Raw genomic sequence first — 20,095 nt, 5'->3', positions numbered from 1 at the left:
GACCAAAAGCATCTGGGTATTCAGATGGGCAAAATGATACCCTTTATTTAATACTTTAATATCATCCTGGCTCATGGTTCTAGATGATAAATTTACAACATTTACCTCCTCCTCCTTTGGTTGTTCTTGGATCGTGTCCCCATGCCTCCGCGCCGGGTTTTGTTCCTCCGTCTCCTTCAACCTTTCAATAAAAAAAGTCAAGGTGGATGGCTGAATTGCTCCACCAGAGCTGTCCTCCTGTCTTGTCTCGGACCCAGTGGATGATCCACTATCTGAGTCAGTATTCCTGAAATTCCGGGTATGACGCGGCATCCCTCACCTCGGCGCCATGTTGGTCTGTCTCCTGCATGGGCGGTTCCAACGGTACATGCTGCTACTGACATTATCATGTCACGCCGGAACTACAGTGTTTACACTCTTCTATCTCCCTTTTGAGTGTAACTGTATTTTCCTTGACCGATTTGTACATCTGTTGGAACTCTTCTTTTCCCACTAGCTCACAGAGTTTCTGTTTTTGATCCTCAATAGCTATGGCAAGACTTGGTAGTTCTTTGTTGGCAAATTTGATGTTCAGGATCATAATGTCCACCGAGCTCTTATTCAGAATTTGCTGAAATTTGGAACAAAACTCTGCGTTCTCTGAAAAGAAGGTGGGTTGAAGGGGAGATTGCATCCCTCTAGGTATGCGTTTAACATTGTAGTACTCGGCTAGAGTGGAGGAGTGGAGTTTAAGATTAATCTGTCATTTCAGTAATTGTTCAAGTTCCCTTTTTTGTAAGTCCTTATCAAGGGCTGTTAAAAAAATCCCTTGATCCCACAGTGAGAGTGGCAATACGGCTGCTTGCTCCTCTGAGTATGAAAAAAGGCCTGTTTCACTGGCCATGGTTAAAACAGCAATAAAGGTAAAACCCTGTGTACTTGTATCCAATGTCTCAAAACATAGAGTGCTGAAGTCCAATGAGGGAAATATGGACAAATGAGCAGAGAGGGACAAGCACCTCCAAAAGTCCACGTAGGTATACACACTGAAAAAATAAGGGTGCAAAGCCTCAAGAATCCCACTCACAGGAATCCGAATATCAAGGTGCAGAAAAAAGAACAAGGAGGCAGCACATCCAAAAGGGAAACCTTTAATGTAGAGAGCAACATTTCGGGGCTATTGCCCCTTTCTCAAGCTAACACATACTGACAAGATACACACCTATATACACACAATGAAAACAAGAGGTCCAATCAGGGGGCAGGAACAATTCAAATACATCACATCTGATACTTAATTTAATAGATATTAACTCTATAAATGCCAACCCGTTCCCAGATGACAAAAACCTCATTAAAAACAAGGAAACAGATCAATATGCCTATCTCCATAAGACTGATATGTGGACCAATTACTGTAAACACATTATCCTAAAGAAAAAGACTAGCTTATCTATTCTAGGTGGCATATCTCATTATTTGATATGTAAAAGGGCAACTGAGATGGATAAAATACATTAAATTAAAGGGAGTAAGTCAAATTCCTCATTTAAACCCTTTGGGTAAAGAGTATAAAGACGCCAAATCCATTTGGCTTCTTTGAGCAGCAACTCCCTCATTCGGTTACTTCCCCTGGGTTTTTTTCTGAACACTATGACCATGAATTTGAACTGACTAGCTTGGTGCCCTTTTTCAAGGAAATGAGCTGAAACAGTGAGGTGGCCACATTAATAATTCCTGATGGTAGATTTGTGCTAACATATGCGATCCTTTATTATTTGGGTCGTTTCCCCCACGTAGAGCTGTCCACACGGACACTTAAGCACATACACCACATAAGTGGAGTTGCACGTAAAGTGTCCTTGAATGCGGTACTTCTCCCCAGTATAAGGATGTAAAATAATGCCTCCCTTCATAACACTATTGCATTGGGCACAACCCAGGCATGGTCAATTCCCATGTCTGTGGGTGCCAAAAAAAGTACCTTGCTATGCAGCTACACAGGTTAGCAAGGTCTCCTAAGCAGGAATTACATTTCTAAACCATCAAAAAATAGTATAATGAAAACATTATTCAAATACTTGTCCAACAAAATAAGTGACAATATGTTCTGTATAGTTCTTTTGGTGTCCTTTTAAAAAGACTAGTGCCGGCAAAACATGTTAGGGACTCAAAAAAGCTCACACATCCAGAGAAGACTGCGACCAAACGCAGCTCCATAGACCGCTCAGCTATCTTGACCTGCCGACCCACAGCCAGCTGGACCAACCCAGCCTCAGGGATCCAAAACAAGTGAACAAAAGAATCCCGAAACAGGTACAGGAACGAGCGTAAGGATAGCACAGCCATCCCCACAGAGTACAAGTACAACCCGACTCTGAAAATAAACAACAAGGCCATAGACCTGAGGATCTATCAAAATAAAAGCCAACAAGTCTGCATGGAGCTAGCAAAACCCTAGGGGGGACCAATCCCACCTTTTCGCCTCCCATCCAGGAGAAGCCCCAAGCAAGGTCTACATCTCCATACGGAGGAGAATATCCCCTAAGGGACAATGCCGGAAAGGCAACAACTGCCCTCAAGGCCCGAAGCCACCAGCTAATGAGAAGAGAAATTCCCAACACAGAAGTCCTAGAAAAGACCACCCGACAAATAGCTTGCCAAGCAGAGGCACAGCAAACCCAAGGCGCACCAGAAATTGGACATCCAGCGCCAGCAGCTCGGTATGAACCAACCACCCTTGAGGCTCAAGCCACATGGCTAACCACCAGAGGACATGGGCCGCTCTGTGGCAAAGAGTAGAAAATACTCAGAAAACCTGGCCAACCATGACCAGGTTAGGTAGATGGAGCAAGGACATAGCCCAAGTTCCCACTACCGTGGAACATCCCGACCAGCCCTGAGATCCAAGATTCCAAAACCACCCAAGACTGGGTCAGGCAAAAGGCCAAGCGAAGCTTCAGCAACCGGAATTCTCAGGGAGAAAAACAGGTCCGGACACCTAATAGTTCAGGCAAACCTTACCCTAGAACTAAACACCCCAACCGGCCAAAAAAGCCAGACACAAGGGCATGGATGCATAGCCAGAGAATCCAGATATCGAGAAGAACTCGAAGGAACCACCCCTAGCTAAAGTCCAACACTCCAAAGAGCAAGGCTAGAAGTCATATGAAGATACTTCTCAGAGCCTCAGGACAACCAAGGGATACCTTGAGGTCAAAATTCCCACTAGCAGGACTAGTCTCCCTAACACCTCCGCACAAGCAGAGGACACAAGGAAGAGAAGGCACTAAGCCTACCCAGCTCCTGAAAACCCTGAGCTAAACCAAAGTCCCCTCAGGGAACAACCATCACCCGGAAACACAGATCCCTAAAAGGAGATCCACTCACCCGGAGGCAATGGAAGAAGACTCAAAGACCTCTTATAACTCAGTCAAGAGTAAGAGCTGCATCCAGATATACTAGAAAACAGCTTACGCGGTGACCTGCAAGGTGTCAAGAGCTGCAACAGGTTTCAAACTGCAAATCTTCCGCATGCTAAACAGCTATCCTGTACAAGCTGTTGGATCAAGCCCAAACCGCTCCATAGCAGCAAGGGGCATTACGCCCTCCCACTATAAAATCAGATGTCAAAGTGACGCAGAAAAACTCCCCTGCCCAGGCATCTGTGACGGAAGGCTATAAGGACTGAAACACTCCTTCCCACCTCACGGACCTATAGGTCCTCTCAAATGCTTAGTTGAACATGAAAAACAATGATAACCTGAGCACTCAGCGCTTCTACCGAACCAGCCGAGCAGAACAGCGCCACGTGTCTGAACAGCCGCAAAACCAAACCCGACAGGACCAGCCTGCACCTAGGGTCCCAACCGGCCAGCTGCGTAAATTCTCCCTCGTAGGGAAAAAACAGAAAACAGACATTTTTAACAGAGGACTAACATGTCCAACACCTTCCAAAGAAGTAATAGAGTATCAATCCCAGAAGGTTCCCGAAGGAATCAAAAACAAATTTAAAGACATTCCATCGGATATAAATAAAATATAAGGCAACCCGGAGGTTAACGTCCAAAAAGACACAGGCCTACCCGCAGGACCAGCCAAACGGAGCCCTATCACACAAAACTCGGAAAGATCTCAAACAAATGACAATCAGGAGATTACTTCACCCCCACATGTCTAATGAGGTGCACCATTCGAATTATCAGACTGAAATTCCCCGTAGCTAGTAACGATAGGGTCATTCAATAACTGAAAAACTTGTTTGAGCAACACGCGAAGGTGCGCAATCCTGTAACGGAAGGCACAACACTCAGGAAGGTCTGGCACAATAGGGCACGAGCACATTCTCAAATAAACTTCTGGACTCTGCAGACGAACAATCGCCAACATTACGTGGAAGCGAAAATGTGCTGCAACCTCTGGGGGAAACACGCCACCCCGCATGGAGGAATCATAAACTGGGTTACCCGCATGTGCAGAAGTATGATTTGGTAGGGAACTTGCCTCTCGAAGGGCAGGACCCCCAGAGGCGTATGGCTCAGCAGTCCCTTGATTCCCCGATCCCGAGGAACCAGGCGCTCTGAAATGGCATATGGAACAAAACTGGCTGACAGTCGTCAACGAGGCCCCTCCGGATTCATCACCGGACACTGAATCAAAATAGTCTCAGTATCAGAATCCTCTGTAAATGAATCTGAAATTAACACAGTCTCAGCATTAGAATCCTCCATAACTGATTAGAGGATATTTAAATATAGACTAAAGTAGTGAAAAATAAAACGGCACCTAACACCCCCAATGGCTGGGGCACTCACCATCTCCTAAGACCAGACCCCTGCGGACTAGAAAACTTTCTTCGCCACGCGTACGGGAATGTGGAAATGGAACAACGGAACGTAGCCACGCCCAAACACAAGGTGAACCGTACAGTCCAAACAAGCGCGCCCAACCAAAAGGCCGCGTCACTTCCAAAGGCCTCAATGTTCCAACCAAGAGCACAGTAAACATCGCACATAAGCAGGTTGAATCACATAACAAACATGATTATAACCCCCCCCCCCCCTGTTCAATAACCCCCCTCAGGAGATATTAACCCTCGATTTCAAGATACTCACTGAGACCCTTATGTATAGTTAGGCCCACAAGGTGGTATCCTCTGGGAAACATTCACAAATAAAGTAAAATTAAACAATCTTACCGGAATCTACGCCGTGGAACAGGAACACGGCCCAAGTGTGACTAATAGTTGCATCGTCTTCGCCATGGACTTGAGGGACGAAAGCAGGCAGCGAAGCGAAGTTCGACAACGCCGATTGCTTAAGGAGCTGTTAATATGAGTCGGGATGGTTTTGCAGAAAGACTCTCCCTGCATCTCCGGACTCTAACTTTCATCCAAGCCCTCACTGAGAGACTGACAGGACTACTTAAAACTCCAGTCCCATGCCGAAGAGTACTACCCTCCATAAGAGACAAAAACAAAAGTTAAAAATTCTGACACTTCTCTGCCATCCTCCTGGGACGAAAGGCAAAGAATGACTGGGGGATGAGGGGAGTGGGAGGAGAATTTAAGCCTTTGGCTGGGTTGTCTTTGCCTCCTCCTGGTGGCTAGGTTCTTATTTCCCAAAAGTAATGAATGCAGCTGTGGACTCTTTCCATTTAAGAAGAAAATTAAAAATAAATTTAAAAATAAAATTGATACAGTAGGTTTTCAAGCTTACCATCATTTACTCTGTAACAGAGGTTACATTTCCACCTCCTATGGTCAATAAAGGACACAAAAGGATTTATATACGTTCTGCATGACCTGCATCTTACGATTGTGCTGGAAGAAATCACAGGAATGTGCTAAAAAATAAATAAAATGAAAGAATTAACTTTAACAATAACATAAAATTATGAGACTAACTAGAATGTTTCTAGTGTGTGTATGTATATACACACACACACACTACTGTGCAAATGTTTTAGACAGGAGTAAAAATATATTGTAAAGAAGGAATGCTTTTAAAAATAGACATGTTAATAACATAAATTATGCTTACCTGATAATTTTATTTCCATCGAGGGGAGGAGAGTCCACGGCTTCATTCATTGATAGTGGGAATTAAGAACCTGGCCTTCAGGAGGCGGCAAAGACACCCCAGCCAAAGGCTTAAATACCTCCCCCACTACCCTCATCCCCCAGTCATTCTGCCGAGGGAACAAGGAACAGTAGGAGAAACATTAGGGCATAAATGGTGCCAGAAGAGAATATAAATTTAGGTCCGCCCATCAGCGCTACGGGCGGGGGCCGTGGACTCTCCTCCCCTCGATGGAAATAAAATGAACAGGTAAGCATAATTTATGTTTTCTATCTAAAGGGGAGGAGAGTCCACGGCTTCATTCATTACTAGTGGGAACATATACCCAAGCTCTAGACACTGAATGAAACCGGGAGGGTAAAAGGCGGCCCCTTAGTCTGAGGGCACCACAGCCAGTAGATCTCCCAAAAAACGCTTCCGCAGAAGCAAAAAACGTCAAATTTGTAACTTACTGAAGGTATGCAAGGAGGTCCAGGTAGCCGCCTTGCAAATCTGCTCCATAGAAGCCTCATTCTTGAAGGCCCAAGATGAAGCTACAACTCTAGTGGAATGAGCCGTAATCCTTTGAGGAGGCTTATGACCCACTGTCTCATAGGCCAAGCGGATCAGGCTCCTCAGTCAAAAAGACAAAGAAGTAGCAGAAGCCCTCTGACCCCTGCGCTTCCCTGAATACACGACAAAAAGAGAGTTATTTTGTCTGAAATTGTTTGTGGCCTGAAGATAAAATTTTAAGGCACGAACCATGTCCAGATTATGAAGAACCTCTCCTTAGGAGAAGAAGGATTAGAACATAAAGAAGGAACGACTACCTCCTGATTGATGTTGCGGCTAGACACCACCTTTAGGAGAAACCCCACACCAGTGCACAGAACAGCCTTATCCGCATGAAACACCAGATAAGGGGGCTCATATTGCAAGGCCGCCAGCTCAGAAACTTTGCGTGCCGAGGCAATGGCCAACAGAAAGAGAACCTTCTATGATAGAATTTTTATGTCAAGAGAATGTATAGGTTCAAACAGAACCTTCTGCAAGACCCTAAGTACCAGGTTTAAGCTCCAAGGGGGAGCAGACTGCTTAAAGACAGGCCTGATTTGATATAGAGCCTGAACAAAGGATTGTATGTCAGGAATATCAGCGAGTCTCCTGTGTAACAGAACAGATAAAGCCGAAATTTGCCCCTTTAGGGAACTAGCGGCAAGACCCTTCTCCAATCCTTCTTAAAGAAAGGACAAAATCCTGGATACCCTCACCCTGTGCCAAGGACATAAAGAAGGAACGACTACCTCCTGATTGATGTTGCGGCTAGACACCACCTTTAGGAGAAACCCCACACCAGTGCACAGAACAGCCTTATCCGCATGAAACACCAGATAAGGGGGCTCATATTGCAAGGCCGCCAGCTCAGAAACTTTGCGTGCCGATGCAATGGCCAACAGAAAGAGAACCTTCTATGATAGAATTTTTATGTCAAGAGAATGTATAGGTTCAAACAGAACCTTCTGCAAGACCCTAAGTACCAGGTTTAAGCTCCAAGGGGGAGCAGACTGCTTAAAGACAGGCCTGATTTGATATAGAGCATGAACAAAGGATTGTATGTCAGGAATATCAGCGAGTCTCCTGGGTAACAGAACAGATAAAGCCGAAATTTGCCCCTTTAGGGAACTAGCGGCAAGACCCTTCTCCAATCCTTCTTAAAGAAAGGACAAAATCCTGGATACCCTCACCCTGTGCCAAGGGTAGCCATGAGTCTCACACCAGGACAAGTAAGTCCTCCACACCTTAACAGTTGCGACGAGTGACCGGCTTTCTTGCCTGAACCAGAGTGTCAATCACATTTTCCGCAAAACCCCTTCTTGCCAAGACTAAGCGTTCAATCTCCATGCAGTCAGCCTCAGAGAATCAAGATTTTGATGTTGAAAAGGACCCTGTTCAAGCAGATCCCTGCAACAGGGTAACCTCCACGGCGGAGAGGATGAAATACCCACAAGATCAGCAAACCATGTCCTCCTTGGCCACGAAGGAGCAATCAGAATGGAGGACGCTCTCTCCTGCTTTATACGTGCCACTACACGAGGAAGAAGTAGTACCCGAGGGAATATGTATACTAGACCGAACCCCAAGGCATCACCAATGCATCTATTAGCTCCGCCTGGGGGTCCCTCGACCTCGATCCATATCGGGGAAGCTTGCAGTTCAATCTGGACGCCATGAGATCGGTCTCCGGCGTCCCCCGGGTGAAAAGTCTGCCTGCTGAGAAAATCTGCCTCCCAGTTGTCCACACCCGGTATGTGAATCACAGAGAGTGAACAGTTGTGGGTCTCCGCCCACTCCAGTGTCGAAGACACCTCCCTCATTCCAGGGAGCTCCTTGTGCCTCCCTGGTGGTTGATGTAAGCCACCGAGGTGATATTGTCCGTCTGGAACCTGATAAAGCTGAAGTCTCTCAGACGAGGCCACACCTCCAGAGCATTGTAGATCGCTCGAAGCTCCAGAATATTTATTGGAAGAAGGGACTCTAAGCGAGACCACTTCCCTGTGCCATCCTGGCACCCCAAACAGCTTCCCATTCTGCCAGACTCGCATCTGTGGTAGCAATCTCCCAGGATGGTCTCAGGAAGGATGTCCCCATGGACAGGTGATCCGGGGGGATCCAACAGGAGAGGGAAAGCAGACTCCATGCATCCATGTATATCGGCTGCGACAGATCGGAATGATCGCCATTCCACTGTCTCAACATGCACAATTGAAGAGGTCTGAGATGAAACCTGGCGAATGGAATGATGTCCATGCTGGAGACCATGAGCCCAATCATCTCCATGCACTGAGCTACAGATGGTCTCAATGTAGACTGGAGGGCAAGACAGGTAGACAAGTCTATGATCGTGCCAAAGAACTCCACCCACTGGGAAACAGAGAACTCTTCGATAGATTGATCTTCCAACCGTGAGATTGAACTGCAGCAGGACCCTGGTGTGGGCCACTGCCAGATGAGATGGCGGGGCCTGAACCAGAATGTTGTCAAGGTACAGTGCCACCGCAATGTCCTGGGATCTGGCAACTTCTAGAAGGGCCCCCAGGACCTTCGTTTAGACTCTCGGGTCGCCAAACCGAAGGGAAGAGCCACGAACTGGAAATGCCGATCCAGAAAGGCAAATCTGAGGAACCTGAAATGGTCCCTGTGAATCGGAACATGAAGGTAGACATCCTTCAAGTCTATAGAGGTCATTAGCTGCCCTCTGATCATTTCCATTTTGAACGATGGAACATTAAACATTTGAGGTCCAGAATCGGGGGGGAACGTGCCCTCCTTCTTTGGGACCACGAACAAATTGGAGTAATACCCTAGACCTCTTCCTGTCTGGGGTACTGGTACAATAACCCCTAGAGCGGAGAGATCCCGCACACAACCCAGAAAGGCCTCTCTTTTTTCCGGCCTTGAAGATAGGTTTGACAGCAGGAATCTGCCCCTGGGCGGAGAGGACTTGAACCCTATCCTGTAAACCCTGGGCGAATATCTCCAGAACTCAGGGGTCCTGAACGTCCTGCAACCATACGTCTAAGAACAGAGACAATCTGCCCCCCACTCGGTCCGCAGACCAGTCAGGGGCCGCCCCTTCATGCAGACTTAGTCTTGGCGGGCTTCTTGTGCTGCTTAGACTTGTTCCAAGCTTGAGCAGGCTTCCAGGCACCCTTGGATTTTTCCGCTTTCGCGGTGGGCTGAGCGCGTTGCGCCTTATCCCAGCGAAAGGGATGAAAATTAGCACTCTTAGGCTTCGCCTTCTTATCCTGGGGAAAAACCGTGGAAATGATGGAGTCCAGAACTGGACCGAACAGGATCTTGCCCTTGAAAGGCAAAGACAACAGCCTCGTCTTAGAGGTCATGTCCGCCGACCAAGTATTTTAGCCACAGAGCTCTGCGTGCTAGAACCGAAAAAACAGACACCTTGGCATTCAGGCGGATAATCTGCATATTAGCATCACAAATGAAAGAATTAGCCACCTTTAGGGCCCTAATCTTTCCCTGTACCTCTTCGAAAGAGGGTTCACCCTCAATCATATCAAATAATGCATCGCACCGATATGAAGCGGCTACCGCCGCTGCCGGTTAAAAAGAAACCCTGTATGTTGAAACATCTTTCGCAACATGTTTTCCAACTTCTTATCCAAAGGCTCCTTGAACGAAGAACTATCCTCTAAAGGGATCAGCAAGCGTGGAGATGGCCCCATCCACCTTGGGAATGGTCCCCCACAACTCTAGCTGGGCCTCCGGGACGGGGAAAAGCTTTTTAAATTGAGAAGGAGAAAAGGAAGAACCTAAATCGCTCCCACTCATTCTTAATAATGTTCGCCATCTTGACAAGAACCGGGAAGGTCTGGGGAACCACCCTGTCCTCGTAAACCTTATCCAACTTAGGAATGGAGGGCTCCTCTGGTAGTTTGGGTTCCGGAACCTCTAAGGTAGCCAGCACTTGCTTTAACAAAAAAAGCAAGTTCTCCATTTTAAACCGAAAACCGGGTTCCTCCGCTGCCAGAGGTTTAGATGACGCGGACTCCGACCACGAAAGGGCCTCTTCCGACGCATCGGATTGGGCCTAGTCATCGTACCACCCCGCTGGGGCGTCTGACAGACAACTCCTGGGTCGGGCCGCTATGAAAAGCTCTATGCTTGCGCTTAGCAGAACGCGGCAAAGCATGGATCACCTTAGCGACTGCCGTTTCAACTTGGTCCGCAAAGTCCGGAGGCCAAAAAATTTCTCCCAAAGGGGTAACAGTCGGACCCTGGGGTGCTGCATGTGGTATAGAGGACGCCAATGGGGAACGCACCTCACGGGACGGAGACCCCTCAGAGGTGGACGTCACAGTAGTGCTAGACATTCTCTTATGTTTAGAAGTCGTAGCCTTCTCAAGGCATGTGGAACATAGTTGCGCAGGCTGGTCTACCAAAACCTCACAATAAACACAGGTATAAGACTTAGCTAAAGAGGGAGTACCCTCTAACGTGCCAGAATCCTCCATAGCTTTTTAGAAAAAAAGACTAGAACAGGCACCTTTATAACCACCAATGGCCGGGGCACTCACCACCTCCTATGAACCGGACTCAAAAACCGCTTCATCTCCTCTGTCGCAGATCAGACCTGAATTGAAGAAGCCCCACCCTGTCACAAGGGTGACTACGCAGGACTTCCCCTGCCGATGAGAAAACGCGCCAAAAGAGAACCGCACAAAACTCCCGGAAGAGAACCTGTCAGTTGCACAAAATGCCAGAGACGCATCCTTGCACATAACGCAGCAATCACATAATAAAATTACCGTGTACATACCCCCCCTGCTCAATAATCCCCTCATAGGAAAATTCTATAAAGATAAAGGTGCCACACTGTGGCCCTGCTTCTGTGTTATCATTATGTAAAAATGAAACAATCTTACCAGAATCTACGCCGTGGAACAGGAACACGGCCCTTCAAGTGTGACAAGTAGTAGCTGCGCTCTTGACATGGACTTGAGAGAAGAAGCAATCTGCGAAACTCATCAACGCCGATAGCTAAAGGAGCTGTTAATATGAGTCGGGATGCTCCCACTGCATTTCCGGACACTAACGTTAACCCAGGCCCTCGTGTTGAGAAGCTTAAAGGGCTACTTAAACTCCTGTCCCATAGCCTCATAAGAGACCTCCAATATTCCAGCACCTCGCTGCCACCTCCTGTGATGAAAGGCAAAGAATGACTGGGGGATGAGGGGAGTTGGGGAGGTATTTAAGCCTTTGGCTGGGGTGTCTTTGCCTCCTCCTGGTGGCCAGGTTCTTAATTCCCACTAGTAATGAATGAAGCCGTGGACTTTCCTCCCCTTTAGATGGAAAGCTTATTTTTAATAATTTAACAAATTGCAAAGAGTGGGAACAGAAGGGAAATCTAAATCAAATTAATATTTGGTGTGCCAACCCTTTGCTTCAAAACAGCATCAATTCTTCTAGGTACACTTGTACAAAGTTTAAGGAACTTGGCAGATATGTTGTTCCAAACATATTAGAAAACTAAAGCACAGTTCTTCTGCGAGTTTGCCATCCACAGTTGCTTTTGTCTCTTCATGTAATCCCCGATAAGACTCAATGATGTTGAGATCAGGGCTCTGCTGGGCCATACCATTACTTCCAGGAGTCTGTTCTTCTTTAGGCTGAAGATAGTTTTTAATGACTTTGGCTGTATGTTTGGGATTGCTGTCATGCTGCAGAATACATTTGGGGATAATCATATGTCTCCCTATGGTATCGGCATTGTGGAGACTATTTATTCTGACCAAATCCCCAACTCTATTTGCAGAAATGCAGCCCCAAACTTGCAAGGAACCTCCACAATGCTTCACTGCTTGCAGGCACTCAATCTTGTACCACTCTCCAGCCCTTCGTCAAACTAACTGCCTTCTGCTACAGCCAAATATTTTAAAATCAATCCGTTCAGAGCACCTGCTGCCATTTTCGGCATCCCAGTCCCTGTGTTTTCGTGCATAGTTGAGTCTCTTGGCCTTGTTACCCCATTGGAGGTAGGGCTTTTGGCCACAAGTCTTCCATTTAGACAACTTCTGTCCAGACTTCTCTCCTTGGGTTCCACTGGTTTCTGCAAATTCTGAGCTGATGGCAATGCTGGACAATTCCAGTTGTGAAGGGAAGTAAGCAGGATGTGTCTTTCATCTGCTGCACTAAGTTTCCTTGGTCAACTACTGTGTCTACGGCCCTCAAAGTTGCCCCCTTTCTTTGTAGTGCTTCAGAAGAGCTTGGGCAGCATATCTGGAAACCTGTCTGCCTTGAAATTTCTGCCTGGGAGAGACTTTGCTGATGCAGTATATCTACCTTGCGTCTTGTTACTGTATTTAGTCTTGTCATAGTGTATGACGACATTAAACGGTCTTAAGCAATCTAACCGTGCTAGCAGAATTTGGCCGTTCCTCACCAGTTTTATTTCTCCTACACAGCCGTTTCTGTTTAAGTTACTGATTGTGTTTTAACCTACATATTAAATTGATGATCGTTGGCACGTTGTAATTGTTTAATCCTGCATCTGAATATATACCAACAAAATCATTAGCAAAGGGTGGTCACAACAAATATTGATTTGAATTAGATTTTTTATCTTTTCATTCACTTTTCATTTTGATAATTGATAAAACTTATCTATTAACATTTCTTCTTTTAAAAGCATTGTAACTTTAATCAAATTGCAGACCTATTTTTAAAAGTTATGTAAGTTGTGTAAACATTGAAAGAAAAGGTGTAAAGTTTTAGTGTCCATAAAGCAATGGCCCATGTTGTAATCTGCGTTTCCTTCTCTGTTGAGGCCGACAAGTATAATTGAGACACTATACTGTGTTATAGGCCTATTAGAATAAAACAACTACAAGTTGTATGACTAGTGCTGCTATCTGGGACAGAGGCAGTTTCAGTTCTGGACCAGCGGCGGCCAAACAAAAAGAGGTGCAGAATTGCTAGTTTTAAAATTTTCGACTATAATGGCCCTTAAGTCTAGTGTCTGCAGCTACACTTTTACCAATTTTCAGAATTAAATTATAGAAACAAAGAACAAAATTAAATACAGCAAATTTTTTTTAATTTTTTTTAGACAAACATTTTATATTACAATCTTAATGGGCTTAAAATGATGGTAAACTTTCAGTTGTAATGAAGATATAACCTACTTTTTTAATATAGATATGGAATTCAAGTACCCAGTGGTCCGGCCGCCCAGGTCAAAAGTCTTTTTTTTCTGTGAGCAAAAGGTTTGAACTGTTCTCTAATCAGCGCTCTCACCTTTAGGCACTTTTATTGTAGCAAGACTTTTAAACTGGGTGGCCGGAGCACGGGGTATTTGAATTTAAGAGCTATATTAAGTAGTAACTTACAGCGCATCTTCGTTACAACTGATAAATTAAACTCCATCTAAAATATCACTAACATTCCAGATCAGTTTTCATGAAGTCTCTTTAAAGTACAAAAGTAGCAGGTTTCACACAAGTGTCTCATCATAATTACTTTCTGGATGATCTGACATGACAAAGAGACATACTTACAAAGATAAATTAATTTGTCTGCAACAAGGTCAATATACTATAATAAATACAAAAAAAGCCAAATCTACAGCTACATCAAATTCAGCCATACCATATATACAAAATATTTATAGGTTGTGAAATTTATCCTTACTGGTTTGTTCCTGAAAGGATGTAAGAGCAATCCTAAAGGAAGTTTGGCTTTGTTTAACAGAGCTTGAGTTTGTGGAATATTTGTAAGCGTACATCGAAATGAGCTGGAAAATAAAAAAAAAATAAAAAATTATAACAAAAATATAGCATACATTAACATTTTTTTTTACCATTAATAACTAAAAATAGTAATAAATTACAGGTACAAATCATTATCACTGTTAGCACCAGATAATCTAATTATTGAAGAACACAAAAACACATTTAAAGCATGGAGTTAATTCTCCACAACCATTTCCATTGTAGAATTTACCATTTTTTGTTTGGGGGGTGGTATGTCTTGTATTTTTATTTTTGTCCACAGATAATTAAAATGCTATCCTTGTTCACTGTGACAATATGTGCAACACATACAAATATTGTAGCACTGTAAAAAAGTTGCTGTAAATATTGTTTATAGATTGCATTTATGTTTTATACAATAACATTGAATACCCGTCCTTCCAGTTAAGTTTTATTCACCTAGGGCTAAAACATGAATGGTTACTAGCTTTCTTAAAGGACCAATAAACACAACAGATTTGCATAATCAACAAATGCAAGATAACAAGACAATACAATAGCATTTACTCTGAATTTCAACTGAGTAGTAGATTCTTTTCTAACACATTTCAAAGTTATGTATATTTCCATTCCCCCTGTACCATGTGATAGCAATCAGCCAATCACAAATGCATATACGTATAGTCTGAGTTCTTGCACATGCTCAGTAGGAGCTGGTGACTCAAAAAAAGTGTAAATATAAAAGACTGTTCACATTTTTTTTAATGGAAGTAAATTGGAAAGTTGTTTAAAATTACATGCTGTATCTGAATCATGAAAATTTAATAAAACCTGAGTGTCCCTTTAATGGAGATCTTACTATCCCAATACACACATCAGTATCAAAGGTATTTGCTGCACAATGTAGAAAATGTTAGTAGAATTAGCCTATTAATCTTTTGGCTATTACCGATTATTTATTTATATACACATATACACTATATGGCCAAAAGCATGTAGATAACTTACCATCACACCTATATGAGCTTTTTGGACACCCCAGTGTCCTCCCCAGGATCTCTTTAGCAGGTGCACCACCAGGCTGATTACGGACTACCCGGCTAAAATCTTAGCCAATATTAAGCTACAATTATCTAGTATTAAAAATATTTTTTTTTTTTTAATTATCATGAAATACATTTATATTAAATTATGCAATTAATTTGTGCTTTGGATAACTAAAAATTATGTTGATATTAGAAAATATTACAGTGCCCCCACCCGGCTACTTCGTAATGCCAAACAGCTGTCAAAATCTTCTGTGGAGATCACTGCATCTCTTTCCAAGACCATGAGCATTAATATGCCCCCCCCCCCCCACTCCTTTGAGGCTTTGACAGCCACTTCTCTTCTGGGCTTTCAATAAGATTTTAGTGTTTGTTTGTAGGTGGTAAACACAAGAACTGTATGAGAATTAAAAAATGTCTGGGACACACAGACTATCCAAAGAAATAGGAAAGCTTGCACTGCACAAGTAATATGGGTAGACTTGATGGGCCTATTGTTCTCTTCTACTATCAAATTCTGTTTCTAATTTGTGCCCAATCAGCAAAAAGAGCATTTGTGAGGACATGCACTTATGATAGACAAGAAGGTCTGGCTCACAATTAGTATTCAATTTAATCTCAAAGGTGTTGAGTAAGGTGGAGGTCAGGGTTCTGTGCATGCCAATTGAGTTCCTCCACACCAAACTCAAACCTTGTCTTCATGGACCTAGCTTTGTGCACAGGGACACAGTCATGCTGTTACAGGAAACAGCCTTCCTCAAACTGTTGCCACAAAGTTGGAAGCCCTCAATTGTCTAAAATGTCTTTGCACCATGTAATATTAAAATGACCCTTCACTGGAACTAAGAGGCCTAGCCCAAATACTAAAAAACAGTCACAGACCATTATCCTTCTTCTAAAAAAAACTTTACAGTAGACACTATGCATTATGGCAGGTAGTGTCCTCATTGCATCCGTCACACCAACATTCTCCTCAGCTTGTGCTTGGAAAACTAAACTTCAACATAGAAACATTTTATCCAGCTATATATTTTCAGGGTTTACAAACTTGAATGCTCCTCTTCTGAAAACAAACCAAGTTTTTAAGATTTGCAGTGGGACCATTCTCTGGAGGAATCACAATGCCAAGTTACCATAATTATGATGCTTTCTCTCCAAACAAAAATTAAATCAAGGCCTATGGAATGAACAGAAACGTCTTCCAGCACAGAGCTAGGGTTGAGGCTAATATGTCTTGTTTGAAGACTATTTAATCTATTATTTGTGGGCAAACATAATCTAAACACAGATAACATATTGTGACTATTGCATGATTTAGAATAGGGCATGTCATTTTAAACAACTTATCCAATTTACTTTTATCATCAATTTTGATTTGTTCTCTTGGTATTCTTTGCTGAAAGATAAACCTAGGTAGGCTCATATGCTAATTTCTTAGCCCTTTGAAGGCTGCTTCTTATCTGAATACATTTAATTTTTTTCACAACTAGAGGACGTTCGTTCATGAACTAATGCCCTCTAGCTGTGAAAAACTGTCAAATGCATTGAGATAAGAGGTGGCCTTTAAGGGTTTAGAAATTAGCATACAAGCCTACCTAGGTTTCGCTTTCAACTAAGGATAGCAAGAAAACAAAGCAAATTTGATAAGTGAATTGCAAAGTTGTTAAATTAGATGCCTTATCTGAATCATGAAAGTTTAATTTTGACTAGACTGTCCCTTTAACACCTGCTTTTTATATTTTCTCCTGTACTCAACAAAAAGACAAAATTGCCCTGCACAAAACTATGTAAGGGTTACCCAAACAATGACCCCTCCTAAAAGCAGCTATACACTATACATGAAGCAGCATGTTTATTTGTATCACATTCTGAAAAACCTGTTTCTCTATCTTGGAGGGGTGAATGCGTTTCTAATAATATAAACAATAGCTCCAATGTGTAGAAGCGCCGTAAAAAGCATGGTATGGGTGTAGTAAGGATGCAATAATAAGAATGAGTAGAATTCCAAAAAAAAAATGCAAAAATCTTTATTCAAAAATTTAAAAACATACAAGGCAAGTAGCCAGCAACTAACACTACTACTGTAGTGAACAAGTGTGCATGTGCACGAAACGCGTCTGCGTGTGATCCTGTTCTAATTTCTACCTGAGGGTAGTGTTAGTTGTTGTCTACTTGCCTTGTATGTTTTTAAATTTTGGAATAAAGATTTTTGCATTTTTTTGGGGAATTCTACTCATCTTTATTATTGCATCCTTACTACACCCATACCGTGCTTTTTACGGCGCTTCTACACATTGGATCTATTGTTGGTATTTTGTTTGGGGAGTGTTTGGCAGTTCTGCCCGTAGCAGCAGCCTAGGCATTGGTCAACGAAGCGGGTGTGTCCCCACCCACGCTCCATTGTGCCGACTCTACAGAGGACTACAGATGTAAGCAGGTGAGAGCTCTATATACACAAACTATCTGTATTTGTTTCTAATAATATATGTATTAATGACAAATGCATCTTTATTGCTTGTCTAAACCATACATTTTTTTCTGGGAATAAAATTCCACTTAACATAATATAAGGAATAAAATAAATTAATGTTAGAAATCTCTAGAAAATAATTTACAGTATACTATTATAGCAACAAAATACTTTACTACACATTTAAATAAGAATATTTGAAACATTAATGACTTCTTTTTAAGCAATTAGATTTATTTTTATTTATGAAAATATTAGGAAACGCCATATTAACAAACCCATGATCAAAAATAGTTGGCTTAATATATAGCCCCTGTATTTCAGGAGCACCTATTTCTTCACCCACGTCCTAGGAGGCAAAGATTTAGATTGGCATACCGGTGAGGTGGGATGGATGGAGTGCTCTTGAAAGTTTGGTAATATTTGCCTCATCCTAGTGGCTACGAATTGCATCCCCATGCGTAATGGATCAGGGACTCTCACCAGCTTATGAAAGAAGAAGCTTTAAATAATTAAAACATAGACCGCCTTCTAGCACTAATGTCACTAAACCCTTATTACAAAAAACAATATTTGTAAATTGATGTAATTGGTACTTGTAATATTCAGATGAAGCATGAAAGAATGGAACTTGATAACAAATAACATCAGCCTGTTTTAAATAAAGAGCATAATACACTAAACATTATACATAATACACTAAACATAATACACTAACTTGAATAAAAATACCCACTGTGGATTGCAGTTCACTTTTTTAAGATCAGAATTCAAGTTGGGGGCCGGAGCTGGCAAAACAGAAACAGGAAGGACATTCCGATCTTGAATGAGGTTTACAGGCCGCAGTCCTTCTGGCAACTGAGCTTGCTGAAAGCCTAATCCTCCTAGGGCTGTAGACAGTTGGTTCACTCCACTGTAATGCTAAAAAGCAGAAATAAACTAAGTAAAGAAAGAAGAAAAAAACACACACTTACAAAATGTTCTAAATGTTTATCTCTCTAATAATAAATAATAAAAAAATAAAAAAAAATCATTTGTAGGAGTGCCAAGAGATTTCTCATTGCCAAAAATATAAGTGCAATATACAATAGTAACATTTAGCAGAGAAAATAAACCAGATGGACAGAGTTGACAAATGTTGTGATCTATAGGACAGGTGAGCTTGAGAGATTATGTATTTTTAATATTTTCAAAGAATTCTAAACAAAAGATGTTACACGTTTGTGCTTCCTACCAAACAAATTTCTTCTAGTCAAAATGCATAAAGAACAGTGAAAGATTTTTGTGTGTTGCACTTTTACAGAGAGAAATATGACCCGTAAAGAGCTGAATGCTGCTGACGGACACCCTATTCTGCATTCGTTGAAACACCCAAATGCACAGGTCTAATACACCCAACCACTTGCTCTATGAACTGGCACACTCTTTGACCAGCATATGCATGTATGCTCCTGAAACAGCAATACCTTTTACTAAAAGGATCCCCCCCCTATACAGGTATATTACAAAAATGTTTCTATTAATTAAACACTCACGCACATTTCGATATTGCCCCTTTTGTCCTTTTATTGATTTTAATTTTTATTAAACAATGCTAACATTTTCACTTTATTGTTCCTCTATTTTTGTTAAATTGCACATCGTTATGTGCAACATACTATAACTAGAGCATTGAAAAATAAATGCAATTTGATTTACTGTTCTTGACACTGTGCTGCACAAGAAATCATGTGACTGTGGACACCCTGTTACTCATTTTGTTAGATAAAATATATTAAGAATTTATTGGTGTCGCATGGTATGCTTTGGTGTTATCTCTATATAAACATTAAGAGAAACCTTTGTTTACTTTAATATATAGATGTTTTTTATTTTATAAAGTGGCAGATTAAAGTGGTCACAATACAGGAACATACCACACCCAAATCAGTTACTTTTATACTGCACTACTACCCACTACAAAAAAAGAGAAAACTTGATGCTCTATGGCTAGACGCAAAGACAATGCATTTAGCACATTTAGGTTAAGGAAACACGTAGGCGAGTATTAAATAACCAAAGCAATAAGCTGCATTGCAATACTAACAATGACTCTTCATCCAAAGTCTCCAACAAATTATCTGTAGATGTTTATGAAGGCATCATAGGCGTGTGCAGCATACTGCATAAGGGTGTGTACCCACTGAGTGCGCACAAGCACTTGCATATACACACTCAAACACACTTACCCCCTCCCATGCACATACCCCGTCTTACCCCCCATGCTCA

The 20,095-nt window shown here is 42.5% G+C and overlaps 1 protein-coding gene across 1 annotated transcript in view; it reads right to left on the bottom strand.

Annotated features, from left to right (window-relative positions):
* The window catches only part of SEC24B (SEC24 homolog B, COPII coat complex component), a 521,322-nt gene that overhangs the window by 286,108 nt on the left and 215,119 nt on the right, over positions 1 to 20,095 (bottom strand). The window contains exons 7-9 of the mRNA XM_053700185.1: positions 18,564 to 18,748; positions 14,250 to 14,352; positions 5,697 to 5,823 (exon numbers count right to left, since the gene is read on the bottom strand). Coding sequence (XP_053556160.1) covers positions 5,697 to 5,823; positions 14,250 to 14,352; positions 18,564 to 18,748 — 415 coding nt within the window. The remainder of the gene's footprint in view (positions 1 to 5,696; positions 5,824 to 14,249; positions 14,353 to 18,563; positions 18,749 to 20,095) is intronic.

Source organism: Bombina bombina, chromosome 2, assembly GCF_027579735.1.
Source record: "Bombina bombina isolate aBomBom1 chromosome 2, aBomBom1.pri, whole genome shotgun sequence".
In the NCBI taxonomy this organism is placed as follows: Eukaryota; Metazoa; Chordata; class Amphibia; order Anura; family Bombinatoridae; genus Bombina; species Bombina bombina.
This window is presented reverse-complemented; position numbering and strand designations above follow the sequence as displayed.